The 15,345-nt window shown below is 36.2% G+C and overlaps 2 protein-coding genes across 4 annotated transcripts; one reads left to right on the top strand and one right to left on the bottom strand.

The window, feature by feature from the left end:
- The first annotated feature begins 283 nt into the window (after nucleotides 1-283).
- On the top strand, nucleotides 284-7,526 carry LOC107789134 (TORTIFOLIA1-like protein 2). 3 transcript variants are annotated; one of them, XM_016610907.2, is made up of 10 exons: nucleotides 284-420; nucleotides 530-596; nucleotides 1,003-1,089; nucleotides 1,790-2,523; nucleotides 2,833-3,027; nucleotides 3,134-3,236; nucleotides 3,608-4,266; nucleotides 5,020-5,721; nucleotides 6,221-6,386; nucleotides 7,109-7,526. In XM_016610907.2, exons 4-10 carry the CDS (start codon nucleotides 1,846-1,848, stop codon nucleotides 7,123-7,125), a joined length of 2,520 nt encoding a protein of 839 aa, XP_016466393.2. In that variant the 5' UTR covers nucleotides 284-420; nucleotides 530-596; nucleotides 1,003-1,089; nucleotides 1,790-1,845; the 3' UTR covers nucleotides 7,126-7,526. The 3 variants fall into 3 exon arrangements, with proteins under 3 accessions (XP_016466393.2, XP_016466396.2, XP_016466394.2); XM_016610910.2 differs by having other exon boundaries at nucleotides 288-420; nucleotides 989-1,089; XM_016610908.2 differs by having other exon boundaries at nucleotides 288-420; nucleotides 530-616.
- Nucleotides 7,527-7,827: 301 nt separating this feature from the next.
- On the bottom strand, nucleotides 7,828-12,901 carry LOC107789136 (putative serine/threonine-protein kinase PBL17). The gene is made up of 6 exons (XM_016610911.2): nucleotides 12,180-12,901; nucleotides 11,092-11,441; nucleotides 9,698-9,833; nucleotides 9,407-9,543; nucleotides 9,092-9,215; nucleotides 7,828-8,631 (listed from the first exon to the last, which is right to left on the bottom strand). Exons 1-6 carry the CDS (start codon nucleotides 12,238-12,240, stop codon nucleotides 8,102-8,104), a joined length of 1,338 nt encoding a protein of 445 aa, XP_016466397.1. The 5' UTR covers nucleotides 12,241-12,901; the 3' UTR covers nucleotides 7,828-8,101.
- Between the last annotated feature and the right edge of the window lie 2,444 nt (nucleotides 12,902-15,345).

Below are 15,345 nucleotides of genomic sequence, written 5' to 3'. Positions count from 1 at the left end.
ATTCTAAAGAAAATTCATTATTATAAACTGAAAAGGGAATTCTTATCTATTTTAACAAATCTGGAGGATTAATATATAAGGTGTTTCTTTTTGAATTTTTGAAAAATGTGTTTCTTTGATATAAAAAGTATTTTAAATTCAAATTTCTAAAAATTCAAAAGTGGAAAAGACAAAAAAGGAAGAGCAAAATTAACCTCGGGAGAAGCAGCAGAGAAGACAGCCAAGTCGGATGAAGTGGGTCCCATCTCTTTAAACGCTCCCCCTGAATTCGAAAACCAAAGGCAAAGCGCGAAAACTTAAAAAGCCACTCAATTAAAACCCCCGAAAAACCCTGCACCGTCGCTCTCCGCCGCGCGTGTTCTCCAACTTCCGGCGTCTCTCTGACATTACTTTTCAGAGTTTCGCATTCTCACTCTGTTTGTACGGGTTCTTTCCTTACACTTTCTCTATCACCGAGATTTGTAAATTTCAAATATTAAATTATACAACTAGTAGTGTTCAATTAATTTTATTCCCAATGTTTCAACAGTCCACATGCAGGGAACATTTTTTACAGCTTTAATTCGCAGTTTCCTACTTTAGCCAGCAATTACAAGGTATATTTTTACTCACCACGGTAAGAATTCAGAATTTAAGCTCTAAAACGGATCTTAAAATCGAACCAATCATATTTATTAACGTTATAAGTTCATATCTATGAAATATTTATTAAAATTTTAGTGAATTTTTATTTTTACGCAAAATATTATATTTTGAGTAGAAAGTAGTGGATTCAGATGGTATAGTTGCATCCGCCCCTGATCATCAACTTTTTTTTCATTCTAATATCCTCCATTATATCCAGTAACGTTTTGCCATTTCACTAGTTATTGGAGTATTATTTATTATTATTATTATTTAAAATTTGAACTTTAAATGATGATTTTCGTTGTTATTACTTAACATTTTTAATGTGTACCGTAAAATGTTGTCAACTGAGAGAGAGTAGTTTTTATTTTCCAGGGACCCTAGGTTTTATGAGTTAGATTTTTTCCCTCTGCTTTTGAACATTTGGTACTTGGTGAAGACTGAAGATGCTCTACTTCTTTTGTAAGTTCCCTCAATCTATTACTATTAGCTCTATAACCATCTTTCTGTACTTTTTTTTGCTTTTGCTTGCTGTAGTTTATGCTAAGTTGCTGTGAGAATGCGGACTCTTTTGATTTTTTTTATTTTTTCTTGAATAATGTTGGTGTTCTGCCAGCTTGCTCTCACCTTGACTGTACCAACAGAAATGCTGGGTAACTCCGCCTACCAAACTTTATTCAGATGGAAAGAAATCACTAGCATTTTCTGCATCGCTGAGATTTGAACCTTGGCATCCCATGGTTTCTTAATCCGACTTCATTAACTACTAGTGCACACGCCACTGTTGGATAATCTTATAGAGTGTTTGCATTATGTATTCCGCAAAATGCGCTCAAGTTCAGTCATTTGTGTGATCTTGTCCGTCTTTTTAGTTGTTTTTTTAAGTGTAAAACAAAGTGGAATCTTAAATACAGTTGTTCATTTTTTCTCTTTATAGTCTACTGGGTGAGGTGGTTGTTTGGGGCTTGAGGTGGAGAAAAACATTAGTGGCTGCCTGCTTGTCTTTACGACATTGTTGATCATATACTAAACTTTGACCCAAGAAAATTTTTGAAAATGAAAATGACTTTGACCAAAGAAAATTGGTGTAGCTGTTATATTGTTTAGCAAGAGAGAAAAACTTGAATTTTTTTTTTAACAAGCTGTTATTTGAATATTGAAGGGCAAAATCATGGGTTACAATTTTGAAATGCTGGAATTCTACTCTTGGAGAGGTGAATGAGCAGGCAAATAGAGATGAAGACACATGTGAATATGGTGAAAGGAAGAGGTCCCAGCAGGGTGAACAGCCAACATGTTGTTTTCGAGCTTAAACAACGTGTGGTTCTTGCGCTGAACAAGCTTGCAGATAGGGATACTTACCGACTTGGAGTTGAAGAGCTAGAGAAAATAATTGAATGCTTAACCCCAGATGGAGTTGCTCCATTTCTATCCTGTATATTGGATACTGATTCGGAGCAGAAAAGTGCTGTTCGTAAGGAATCTATCCGGTTGATGGGCATGCTAGCCAACTTCCATGATAGTATTGTTGTTCCACATCTTGCGAAGATGGTATCCAGCATTGTTAAGCGTCTCAAGGACTCGGATACTGTTGTAAGAGATGCTTGTGTGGATACTGTTGGAATTTTGGCTTCTAAAATGAGCAGTGTTGCAGGTGACAATGACAATGATGGAGTTTTTGTGGTGCTAGTGAGACCTATTTTTGAATCCTTGGGAGAACAAAATAAGCAGGTGCAAACTGGTTCAGCTCTGTGTTTGGCTCGGGTCATAGACAGTATTCAGAACCCTCCAGCTGCCATTTTGCAGAAGATGCTGGCTAAAACTGTGAAGTTGCTTAAGAATCCACACTTCATGGCAAAGCCAGCTGTTATTGAATTGAATAGAAGCATTATTCAGGTTGGTCTATCTTGTGCCAAATTCTTTGAATCTTTGAAATTTTCTGTCGCGCATATGTACTAGTCATATCAATGCTCGACTTGAAGGATAAGAATGTTCCAGTTTACACCATAGTGTAATCCTATTGTGTTCGCACTTGTGCAGCATATGTTTGCTTATAGTTGGCGCCTTAAAAGAATGAGGAAATGGCCTTTGGGAATTAGTCTCAGCAGTATAACCTAATTAAAATTTAAATTATGTTTTGCAAGCTTAGGGTGATTTATATTTCCGACAAAGATGACAAATTTTCACATTTTTTCTAATATTCAGGCTGGTGGTGCCAATACACATAGTGCTTTATCAACTGCAATGGCTAGCATTCAAGAAGCACTCAAGAACAGCGATTGGGCAACAAGAAAAGCTGCATGTGCAGCATTAGGGGACATTGCTTCAACTGGTGGAGCATTATTCAGTGCTTTCAAGTCCTCCAGCATCCGGAGCCTCGAATCTTGTCGATTTGATAAGGTAAGTGATGCAGCCAGAATGCATAATTGAACTATGTGGTATGATTCTATATTGTGGTTGTCTAATATGAAAGTTGAAATTATTAAACCTTATGTGCTCTGTTCAGGTGAAACCAGTCAGGGACTCAGCATTGCAGGCTTTACACGTGTGGAAAAGGTTTCCCGGCCCTGGTACATCTGAACCTTCTGAAGCAGGCTCTTCCATAAAAGGTAAGATGTTCGGTGCTCTCTGATGTGATATTTCTTTCAGTTGGTGCAGATTTTACTCATCTTACTATGATGCTTTGTGATGTCCGATAACCTAGTTGATTTGTCTCACAACTAAGCAGTTAAAGTTGCCGATTTGAGTGCTCTAGTTCTTGAGCTATGTTATTTGTTAAATTAAGATGGTTCTTGAGCCCTTGGATTTTAAACCTAACTGTTGATCTAGTTTCAGCTCAGACTTGCTTCTGTCCTTGTTGGGCTGGCCATATTACCGGCATGTTTACCAGTTACATGTCATTTACATCAGTAATTTTGAAAATTGACTTTCTTAATATTTGTTTTTGGTGACTTGTGTAATAATAGCTTGTATTTTGCAGAAAATCGGTATAAAGATGATTATGGTGATATAACAAGTGCCAGTGAGTCAACACTGAAGGATGCCACACCTAAGAAATTTGGTTGTGACTCGGCTAGAAACAAGCTTCCCCTTTCTTTGAGAAAAGCAGGCCATAACCATGTCGAAAAGCCTCAGCACTGCGGAACTAATGAGTGGCATGTGGAGATAGCAGTTCCGACAACACGTAAGATCTTTATGCCAGAAGTTAGGGATGGAGAATCAGAGGGTAGTTCTGTTATGAAGGCATTTGAAAAAAGTGCTGAGACTAGAAGTTCTCATGATGTTGAATATGAATATGTGCACATAGATGACAAACAGGAGTGCTCTTCTGGGTCAAATCTGTTTCCTGATAACTTTCAACGCAAAGAAGTCATGGGTTCTATCCAGATAATTGATGAGGCCAGTTTGGGTACACCATTGGGAACAAGTCAGCGTTCTGCAGTTGAAGAAATCAGTATTGAGGAACAACGATATTTTGATGTAACGCAGGACCGAAGAAGCTTAGATTCAACAACTACTGAATTGAGCTCTCAAAAATTGCATGGCTGCTGTTCTCATGTAGCAAAAGAAATGTTATCTGTCCGAAAGCAACTCTTGGATATTGAGAATAAGCAATCCAATTTACTAGATTTATTAAAGGTAATTAATTTAACATTTCTTTTGTGTTAGTCTGGATCAACCAATACGTATTATGAGAACCAACCTTTCTGCGTCATGCCATTTTGTGGAAGGCACAGCACATGCTCTTAATCTGTAATATGTAAAGTAAGCCAAGAACTAAACTTCCTAGAAAATGTCCTCTCAAATGCACACTTATAAAGGTAGAGAAGAAGTTTCAGTATATGCATTATGCTTGTATCTTATTAAGTTTCTTTATATGATGTATAACATGTTCAGTTGGTGCATTGTCCAAAAAACATGTTCGGTTGATGATAGAAATGATAAGATAAACAACGAGGTCTGGGTATGTCTATTTTCAAAGTATGAGGTTTCCTGTAGATATTGGAGCAATAAATATGATCTTTACGGTTATTGTGGCTAATATATCTTCTCACTAGATTTAACTTATGACTAAGATTATGTATTTATGGAGTACTGCTTAGATAATATGTGAAACAAAACATTTGTTGAAGAATGGGTTTTTCTTTTGTTCTTTCCTCAAATCCATCTTTGCCTTGTAAAGAAAAGACTTGAGCACACAGATGATATCAGATAATAGCAAGGCCGCAGTTCCTTCACCTGCATGCCACTGTTCAATTATTTCTGTTTTCTTTCTTTCCCTTTCCTCTGAAATTCAGTTTTGTTTGTTCATAGCCACCATATTCTTTTGAGTTAGTGTTTGAAATACTTACTGTTACTTGGCTGTCCCCCTGTTGTAACTGATATTTTCAGGAGTTCACAACCAACATAGTGGATAACCTGTCAATGATGCAAATGAAGGTGGCCGGTCTTGAAGGCATGGTTGATAGAATGGCCAGTGAACTTTCTTATGGAGGGAGATGTCCTGATCCATTGGCAACAAAATTTATGAAAAGAAGTCCTTCTGTTGCTTCCCCAAGACTCTCCACGTACACCCCAAGGCCATCTGTTGATATACATCATAGGAAGTCTCCGCTACTGCCCACCAAAGACATGGATGTTCAAGAGGAAAGGACACTTGTGAAGAGTAGATCGAGCAGTTTTAGAAAGCAAAATCTAGATATGTGGACTGATCCTGCTGCAAAACAAGGTGGATATCCTGTTGGAAAAGGAGTTCACAAAAATAGTGGACAGGGAACTCATGGAGGTCAATTGAGGAGAAACAATGATGTCTTCAGCAGGATTTCTACAACTAATGCCAAACAACACCATGTAGATGTCAAGAACAACCTCTGGAGAGTTGTTAAAGAACATCTGTTGGAAGGGGATGTAGACTCTGCTTATGTGGAAGCTCTTTATTCTGGTGATGAACTTGTTTTGTTTGAACTTATTGATACAACAGGTCCGGTTCTGGAGAATTTATCGCAGAAGACCACAAGTGATCTTTTGGCCACTTTGGCATCGTACTTCTGTGAACAAACATATGTGAATAACATAATTCCCTGGCTGCAAAAGGCAAGTGCATCTTGTGGTTATCAAAATCTTTAAACTAACGTTATCCTTGTTCTTGAAACTTTAAATGCACAAACAATTTTTAATTAGGAAAAAAGGTTGCTTCTCACTGAAGGTAGACAAGTTTTTTTGTCATAAGTAGGGTTTGAATACTGTGTCAAATTACTTTCCCTTCTTCTGCCTTAGTTATGTTTTATGCCAAATTTGTGAGAGCTTCCTTCCGTTTTATTCCATAAGTTTCTGCTCATCTTGCTTTTGTATCTTACACGACTTAGATGACATGTCCACTGCCTTTTTGTTCTGCAACTTGCAACAATTCTGAGTGTATGACATGGTAAAACCTGTTAGTCTGATTACTTCTTACATAATGATGTATTTCGCTCATGAACAAGTAAAAATAACTATGCCTCAATCCCAAGCTAGTAGGGGTTGGCTCATAGACAAATTCTTTTCGAAATATATCTGGACTTTAGCCTCATGATGTACTTTTTCTGAAGCTTAGGTGGTGGACTTGAGTTCCGTCCATGGACCAGATTGCATTGCCCTTTCTTCAAAAGCAAGGCGGGAGTTTCTTTCTGCATTTCAGGATGCAATAAAGGGTGGATATTCTACCCCGGCAGAGAGAAAATCTTTGATGCAATTGGCAATGACTTTAAACCAGATTTGGGGTAAGAAAAGTCCTTTTTCTAATTTAAATTTGTCTCCAGTCAGAAGCTTACTTTGTTGACTAATCAATTACTTCTACCTGCTGCAAAGGGCAGGATAGAACAACATTAACATATATATATATATATATATATATATATATATATATATATATATATATATATATATATATATATACATGCATATGTGTGTGTGTGTCTGTACATATGAGATTTTGTTTGTCAGAAAGATCCTTTCTTTATTGTTATAGATCCTTGCATGAAGAAGCGACGTGCATAATGTTAGTTACATTTTAAGTCCTGGTATTGTGGCATGTGATGCATATTATGAACATAGAACGTAACGAGTTGATAGCAGAACCTGCAACTCTTAGGATAGGAGAGTGTGGTCATGTGGGGAAGGAAGTTTAATTGATGATAGGTTTCACTGTTCTGGTTTTTGGTGTCTCAAAAACCAGGGGAAGTGGTGAACCCAAGTTTGTAGCATACTGTACTAAGTCTCATTCCATGGTGGTGCCCCTATTCGTAACTCCTGTATTTTAAGTTTCTAGAGAATGGAAGGACAATATGATTTTGCCGTTGACGAGGCCCTACATATGACACTGCAATGCAAAAGCTTGTGTTTATTAGATTACCTGAATTAGAGAGAACCTCTTGTTGCTTCTGCTTCTTTTCACTCTTCATAGAGGTGTCTTCACTCTAACATCATTTGTTTCTCATTGCAGGAAAAAATGCGCCATAACATGCCAAAAAGGTTGCAGATATTCTGTGCTTGAATTTGGAAGCAGGCTTATAGACTTAAAGCAGCAAAGAATAGATGTGGGGAAATGAATCTTGATACTTGGAAAGACTCTTTTCTTTCTTTAAAACTTTTCAAAACTTTACCTGAAGTATGGCTGTAGAATGAAAGGTTCAAGTTTCTAGCATCAAAACTGTTTCCTGAATTTGTGATCTCCTTGTTCATTTCTAAGCTTACTTGAAAATGCTGTTTAAACATTGGAACGTCAGACATATCAGCCATAGATGTCAACCATTCATTAGGTGACATTGTACAGTTGAAATTGAACAGTTATTTCATGTCTTTCCTTCTCCAATCTTTGTTAGCAGCAAAGAAAAATTATAAGAAGCTCCCTTTAGTTAGGACTTCGCAGTTATAAATTACTATCCCTAGTCGTTAAATGAATAAGAAACAAGTCACTTGATTTGATTGTTCAACCTGGTACATTGAGGATCCGAGCTTCTTCAAATGAAAATCTGTACCAAAACCAAAAATCCAATTTGATATACTAATTTATTTTTTGGTTTGATTGGATGTAACGACCATGTCATGTCTAGCTTTACTCATTAACAACAGAAACAAATCCTTCAGACGACTTTCTTGGTTTCCTTATAGAGACTCCATTCAAAAGAAAGAATTCCAAAAACTTAAGGTCTTGGCAATATATTTGGTCTAAATGATGCTTGATGCCAGACCCTCCTTCGGAGGGACCTTATTATTTCCCTAATATCACCAAATGTCTTATAGCTAAGGCAATTTCCTCAGAACAACATAATAAAAAAGACGCGGAATGACAAACAAAGTGTCTTCCAAGTATAGATAAGTCCTCCAATGAAGGAATGCTAAGAGAAAAGATATGTAATGCGGATTAATAAAGATGAATTTTTGCTCAATGCATTTGGTACAACACAAGCTTCATCTTAGCTTTTGCTTGGTAGCTTCAACTTCTTGAAGAAACTGATCCCACGTCGAGCACAAGATCAGGAGAAGGGCTATAAAGGTCACACTCCTTTGGTATCTCGCTCTTGCTTCTTCCATTTGTTTGTTTACTCCTCTGCGCTGCATCAGCTTCCCTTTCACTTTCACATTTGAGTGGGTTTGCTTTAGCTTCATACAAGGTGACACTGCCACTTCCACTCATAAGAATTGTTTCTTCGCCTTTATCTTGTGGTTGAAGCGCTTCAAGTATTTCAACGACTTGACTCATGACAGGCCTTCCTTTCGGGTTTTGGCTTAGGCATTGATAGGTTAGATTGGCAACTTTTAATGCAGTTTTAGAGGAGTATTGACCTTCCAGTCTGGGGTCCATTATCCGGAAAAGCTTCTTGCTATGATTCAAGAGAGGTCGAGCAAACTCTACAAGGTTATGTTCCCGGCTAGGTTTACTCTTGTCCATCGCTCGCCTTCCAATGAGCATCTCAAGCAAGACAACGCCAAAACCATAAACGTCACTTCTGGCTGTTAAATGTCCTGAATAATGCAACTATGCATCTTAGTTCAACAACAATAAACAGAATAAACACAAGCCATAAGCAAAAATGAAGATGATCACAGAAGGCATAAACCGTAAGGCGTATGACATTTTGGTCTTTGGCTGCATAAAGAGGATAGGGAAGTGCTGTGAGTTACGTTGAAGAATTTCAATACTTTGGTCTTCAAATGGCAGTATCTGTAAACAGCTATGGAAGGCAGATGGACTAGATATTGATGCTATATGTGTTCACAAAGATAGGCAAAAAGCCAAACCACTCATTTATAAAGGTTGAAGAGGAATTGTAGCATAAAATGTGTTTTAACTGTCGTTCTTTGCTAGGCTCAGAAGATGTTTTACCTATTGAACCAAATGAGCGACCGCATAAAGCAAACAGCTATCTCATAAGCTTTGGTTAGCGCTTGCCTAATTTGTGCAACAAGCAACCACAAGACTCACCGGTCATGACATACTCTGGAGCAGCATAGCCATAAGTGCCCATTACACGAGTTGATACATGTGTTTGATCTCCCATGGGCCCATCTTTTGCAAGTCCAAAGTCAGAAAGCTTTGCATTAAATTCCTGCATCAAAATTTAAACAAAGGCAAAGATTGCATAGCACTTTTAATTTCACCCATATTTTTTCTCAGCAAGTACCAAATACCAGTTTTCTAGGGCCTCTTATTAACAAATGAAACTGAAGAAGACCACAAACACAAAACCAGCCAGAAGGGATCTCGAAAGAAAAGTACATCATGGAAAAGACAACTCACCGCATCCAACAAAATGTTTGACGTCTTGAAGTCCCTGTATATTATAGGCCTTTCAGCTCCATGAAGAAAAGCAAGCCCTTTAGCAGCATCCAAAGCAATTCTCATTCTTCTTGACCACATTAAAGTTGCACACACTCCTACAGCACAATACATGGTTGAAGAGAGGAAGAGCAAATTCCCATAGAGAACAAACAACTGAAAATACCGATCCATTAAATAAGGATTGGGAAACAAGAAATGCAATTCTTTAGCCTTCATCAACATGGAGTGACATGGGTACTGAGTACTCACTTGGAAAAAGGTGCTTTTCCAGGCTGCCAGATGCCATATATTCATAAACTAATAGTCTATGGTAATCCTCACAGCAGTATCCAATCAGCTTCACCAGATTTGGATGTCGAAGCTGCCCCAAGTAGTTCACCTCTGCCTGCACATAAATGAGTCAAAAATAAGCGACTGACATGCTATTGAACAACAGTGTCGTCGAACTTGTTGCACATTCATAAAAACTTTTGTAGCTACTTAGAACGTGAGTTGAGTGTATCCTGGCAAGTCTGGTTCATAAGACAAATTTCTTATCAAACAGCAGACTAAAGTGTACACTTAGCAAAGACCTTTACATATCGTGTCTTGCATACTCTCAAAAACATGTCACTTTTAATTTGTATGCAGTTGAGATGTAAGATATATTAGATGGCATCTAAGAGTCCATTGACAACAAAATATTTGGTCTTTATATCACAAAGGAAACAGAAAAAAGTCGACCATTATTTGAGTAGCTAGACAAACAGACAACGGCAATTAACACAGGAATAAGTGACAAGTGAAAACAGAGAAAGAAAACTTTCGGAAAAGAAATTTATAGGAAGACAAGAAACACCCGAAACCCATGGAAGAAAACAAAACAAATGAACCAAAACGACACTTCTTATGATATTAAATCAGAAAGCTGGAGAACTGACCTCTTTATATTGGATATTGGAGAAAAGAGAAAGACGAGAGGGCAATTTTGAACTCGGATAAATTGCTTGATATGGCAAATTTCTTTTATTGTTCAAACAAGTTGTAAATATTCATTCTTAGTAAAGATTATGTCATTCAGGAGACTTGTTTACATAATTTCTTTGGTTAGACAACACAATTGTACCTAAAAAGCTGAAGGAAAAAAAAAAGTTACAACTCACAGCACAATAGAAGGTCACAGCCCACAATCAACTTACTATTATGCTTCGAAATAAAAATGTGTGGAACCTCTCCTAAAATTGCTGATTCAATCTAGTTTCTGGAGATATATCAGGCAATTGTGTGTTCCATAGACACACCTTATGCTACCTTCCCTTATTTGCATTTTAGGCAGGATCCATCAGAGGTGCGGGAAAAGAGAGGTGAATGACTATTTCAACAACACATCAAACTAGACAAAGAGATATCAAGAGAATGTAAATAATAGAGACAACAACAATATTTTCTAATCTATATGTCAACCCCCCATTTTGGTAGTTTCAGTAACCCAAAATTCTGTAAAGTTGATGCAGAACTGATCTGCTGGTTTTATTAGTTCAGCAGATATTACGAAAATCCTTTTACTAATCCAATGACATTAGAATACCACGCTTCAATTCCATAGAGACGCAATCTGCAAATAAGCATTATGGTGTTTAATAGTCAATAAGTTGAACTCGTACCAGCCACTCTCTATCGCCCTGAAGACCTTCTGGATCAAGCTCCTTAATGGCAACATATGTCGTCTTGTATCCTGGCCTGACATGCTCGTCAATAATTCCTTTGTATACAATGCCGAATCCACCCTCTCCAAGAACCTTATCTGGTCGAAAGTGCTTAGTAGACAACTTCATCTCTTCATATGTGAAGATATCAAGATCACTACTCCCGGGATTCTGCCGCAGGTCCTTGAGATTTTTGGGTATTACCACAATGCTGCTTGCCTTTTCAGTGTCTTTAGCATCACGATTAGTACTCTGGGGAATTACAGGATTTTTTGACTTGGTAGGATATGCACCAACACCATGGCCAACTGGAAGTAAAAGAAAAAGAAGAATAAAAAAACAGAATCCCTCAAATATCCTGTTCACATTTGATTCTCTTTAACATAAGATATAGTAGTAATTTTTACTCTTATACTTTGCAATTAGGAGATCCCATGTTACAAAAGCAGTAAAAGTCTTGTCTTTACATCAAGTAATAGACTATGCATTACATCATTTGCAGTGATCTTGAAGAGATTCCGTTTAGCCAATAGTTCTTACTGTCTAAGATAAAATGGCAGCTTGGAAAACGGTCCGTTTTACGCTTAAAATCGGCACAAAGTCTAATATCTCAAAGGTCAAAGCAATTCCCCTAATCAATGAATTAGGTCAATTTTGATTCAAGTAAAGTGGCAATGAAATGCAATTTAGAGTCCAAGCAGCTATTCCCAAATGGTTACTTACATCCAAATTCCAATCAGACTGCCAACTTCCAAATTTGGCAATCAGAAAGCCTTAACTATCTTGAGATTAGCAGCATTGGCAACACTAATAGTAGTAACTTGACTATACTTTAAGAATTCCAAAAGTAACATCACAAGAAAAAACAGATCAAAATGACAAAAATAAAGTCAATGCACCAGAATTGATGTTAATCAAAGGACCATCAAACATATCTATTTGGTCACTTAAAATTTTTAAATTTACATTCTGTTACAAAGTATCAGGACAAATAACAAAACTATCAAAATAACACCAAATAAGAATAATGAGGAAAAAAAAGAAACCTGGCTTGTTATGTTGGTGCAGTTCTGATTCATCTTCTTCAATACTGAAACAGGAACCCATCAAATCTGGCCTTAATAACAAATAATTTGCATTTCATCTACACATCATTTTCCAAATATCACTTAAAAAACCCACTAAAGATAAGATTTTTAGACAATCACAATCTGGCCTTAACAACAGATTTGCATTTCACTTTCCCAAAATGACTTAAAACCCACTAAAGATCAGATTTTTATGCAATCAAAATCTGGCCTTAACAACAGATTTGCATTTCATTTATCCAAAATCACTTAAAACCCACTAAAGATCAGATTTTTATGCAGTAAAAATCTTTTCTTTACTCTACTAAGGGGTCAGTTTCAATTGCCAACAACTGCCTCAAAATCTAAAATGGCTAAATTTGCAAAAATCTGATCTGGGGTTGATGGGATATTCCAAGAAAATCCCAAGGGACTATGTAAGCAAAACCTTCTAGAAAATGCAGTAGTATGAGGATGTGATGACTAGTAGAAAAGTGACACTGAAAAATTGTAAAGACCAAGAAATGCAAAAAGAAGGGTGTTTTTATTTACTTAAGTTTTGTTTTTTTGTTCTAAACTACTACAACCACTTAATTCAATTTAATTTTGAGTTTTGGAGAGTATTTAGGAGGGGTTTGATTTGATGAATGATTAGTCAGTCAAGCGCTGGGTAGGAAGAAAAATGCCAAATGACAACAGCTGGAATCCCAACTTTACTTTGGTTGGACTTTGAATCCTTGAGTTCGTAACCTCCTATTATTTTCCCAAATTGCCCTTTCTATATCTTCATATGAGATACTCCTTTTTTTTCTTTTTTCTTTTTGTTTTTTGTCTTTTTCTTACAATACTACTATTTCATTTATCATATAAAATTGCCTTATTTTAGAAAATATGACACTGTTTTGGGGAAACAAGGTTTAAGGTCTGAATTTGACTTTTAATATCACATTATTAATGATTATAACAGAAATGTTACAACAACAAATTCAGTGTAGTCTCACAAGTGGTATTTGGAAGGGTAGGTTGTACGCATACCTTACACCTGCCTTTAAGAAGACAGAGATGTTGTTTTTGGTAAACCTTCGGCTCAAGAAGAAAAAAAGGGAGGGGCAATAACAAGCAAACTGATCTGACAATCGAAGCGAAAATACAAAACTAGCACTAGGTAATGCAATCAGAAAACCGAAACAAAAGACAACAACAAGTAGTAACAGAAGTGTAGGGATATGAAAATACATGAAAGACACTAAGTGGTGTATCAAAGTTATTGTTACAAACAAGGACAACACTCGGCTACCTAACCCTTTACCTTTATATTCTCATCCTCCACACCTTCCTATCCATAGTCATGTCCTCAATAAGATGGAGCAACATCATATCTTGCCTAATCACCTCTCCAAATGCTTTTTCGGTCTGCATCTACTTCTCTGTTGGCCCTCCGATGCCAGCCAATTATAACACAAATATTAAATTAATAATTGAAAAGCTACTTTGATAAAAAGCATCAAATCAAAATTTAAATTTGAACATTATAATAAATATTATAATAACAAATATTTTAGGTCATTTCACACTGAGAAAAGATTAATGTAAATTAAAACATGAAAAGTGTTGGTATATGAAACTATAAGATTCAATCAAATATATCCAGCTAAATAGTTAGAAACAAAGAGGTTCAGAGAAACAACAACGTAAATAAAGCCCGAGCTCTTTACTTTAGAATTCTCGCAAGGGTCAGGGTCAGGGTAAGGGTCGTGGCGATTTCATTCTTAACTAAAGATCACGAGTTTGAATCTCAAATATGAAGTTGATCTTGTTAAGAAGCGTTTTACCTTTAATATAAAAATTTTCGATACTATTTCGAATTTAGTGAAGCTCAATAAGAATACCAAAAAACAAAATAACTTTAGAAACCTACCTACGTTTGCACCAGTGGAGAAGGTACACTCAATGTCGTTGCTTCAAAAACGGTAGTAATTGACAATATATGTGGCATAAGGACAACCTGAAGTAACTTTTCTAACACCTCAAGCAAAGACTAATTCGTCAACAATAAAAGGGGGAAAAGAGCTAAAATAACTCATACATGCATTAATACAGCCTTTTATACATGCATTTGAAAATTTTCATCGATTGGACAATATTTGGTTGAAATTGAGAATACAAGCCTGTAAGTGTCTAGATAATATTTGGTTGAAGTTAAACAATATTTAGTGTTAAGTTATTGCAAGTGAAGTCATAGCCAAACAATTATATTTTAATTTAGAAATATGTCCAAGGAATATTTCGGGAATATGAATATAGCCTAATGAGAAAATGGGAAAGTTTCAAATTTTGTATTTGTAATATACAAAATTGAACAGATTTACCATATGTTATTTGAACCGTTCATATCTTTGTCGTTACAAATCATCTAGGTATTGTCATTAACAAAACTCTAACGTGAAATTAGTGGACTTCACATATCTAAATTCTTCGATTTTTTTTTTTAATTTTACTGCTCAACGTTTGATTCTTTAAATTCTGTTTCAAGGGCAAAAACAAAACTTCTCCTACCAGTAAGGGTAATATATATTAAACCAAAAATCCTACAAAATGCAAGATTGCTCAATTTTGAATAATATATTAAAACTTTGATCCTTTTCAAAGTAAATAAATAAATAAAAATATAGCCTATTGAAACATGATATTATTTTTTACTACTAAATTTTTTTTGTCAGCGTGTGAGATCTTCACTTTTGACAAAGGGCTCGAATAGTCCACGCGCTTAGAGTCAGCAGCACACGGCTAAGTCCCTTTCTCTAATTAAAAAAATTTCCTTTTCAACAACGAAGTCACAACCTTTGTCTTTCCACAAATTATATTTGTATCTTATTTCTATTTCTATTACTCCTATAGAAGAGACGTGAGATGGTCGACCACTGCATTGAAGAGTTGTATAAAAAGCTGTATTAATTATACTCTGTAATTGGCATTATCCAATTTCTTCATTTTTGCCACGTGTATTGTCACTTTCCTTTCTTTTTGGCCACCTATCGTGACGGAACTATCGAGAATTATCTTTCTGCTCTCTAGACTACTATCAACCTCCTTTCCGATGATACCATCACTCTTTAAAAGTTTTTGCTTGTCACAAAAGTATCCA

This window comes from Nicotiana tabacum, chromosome 2 (assembly GCF_000715075.1).
Source record: "Nicotiana tabacum cultivar K326 chromosome 2, ASM71507v2, whole genome shotgun sequence".
NCBI classification, from domain to species: domain Eukaryota; kingdom Viridiplantae; phylum Streptophyta; class Magnoliopsida; order Solanales; family Solanaceae; genus Nicotiana; species Nicotiana tabacum.
The sequence above is the reverse complement of the archived record's forward strand: the minus strand, read 5'-3'. Positions and strand labels throughout refer to the sequence as shown.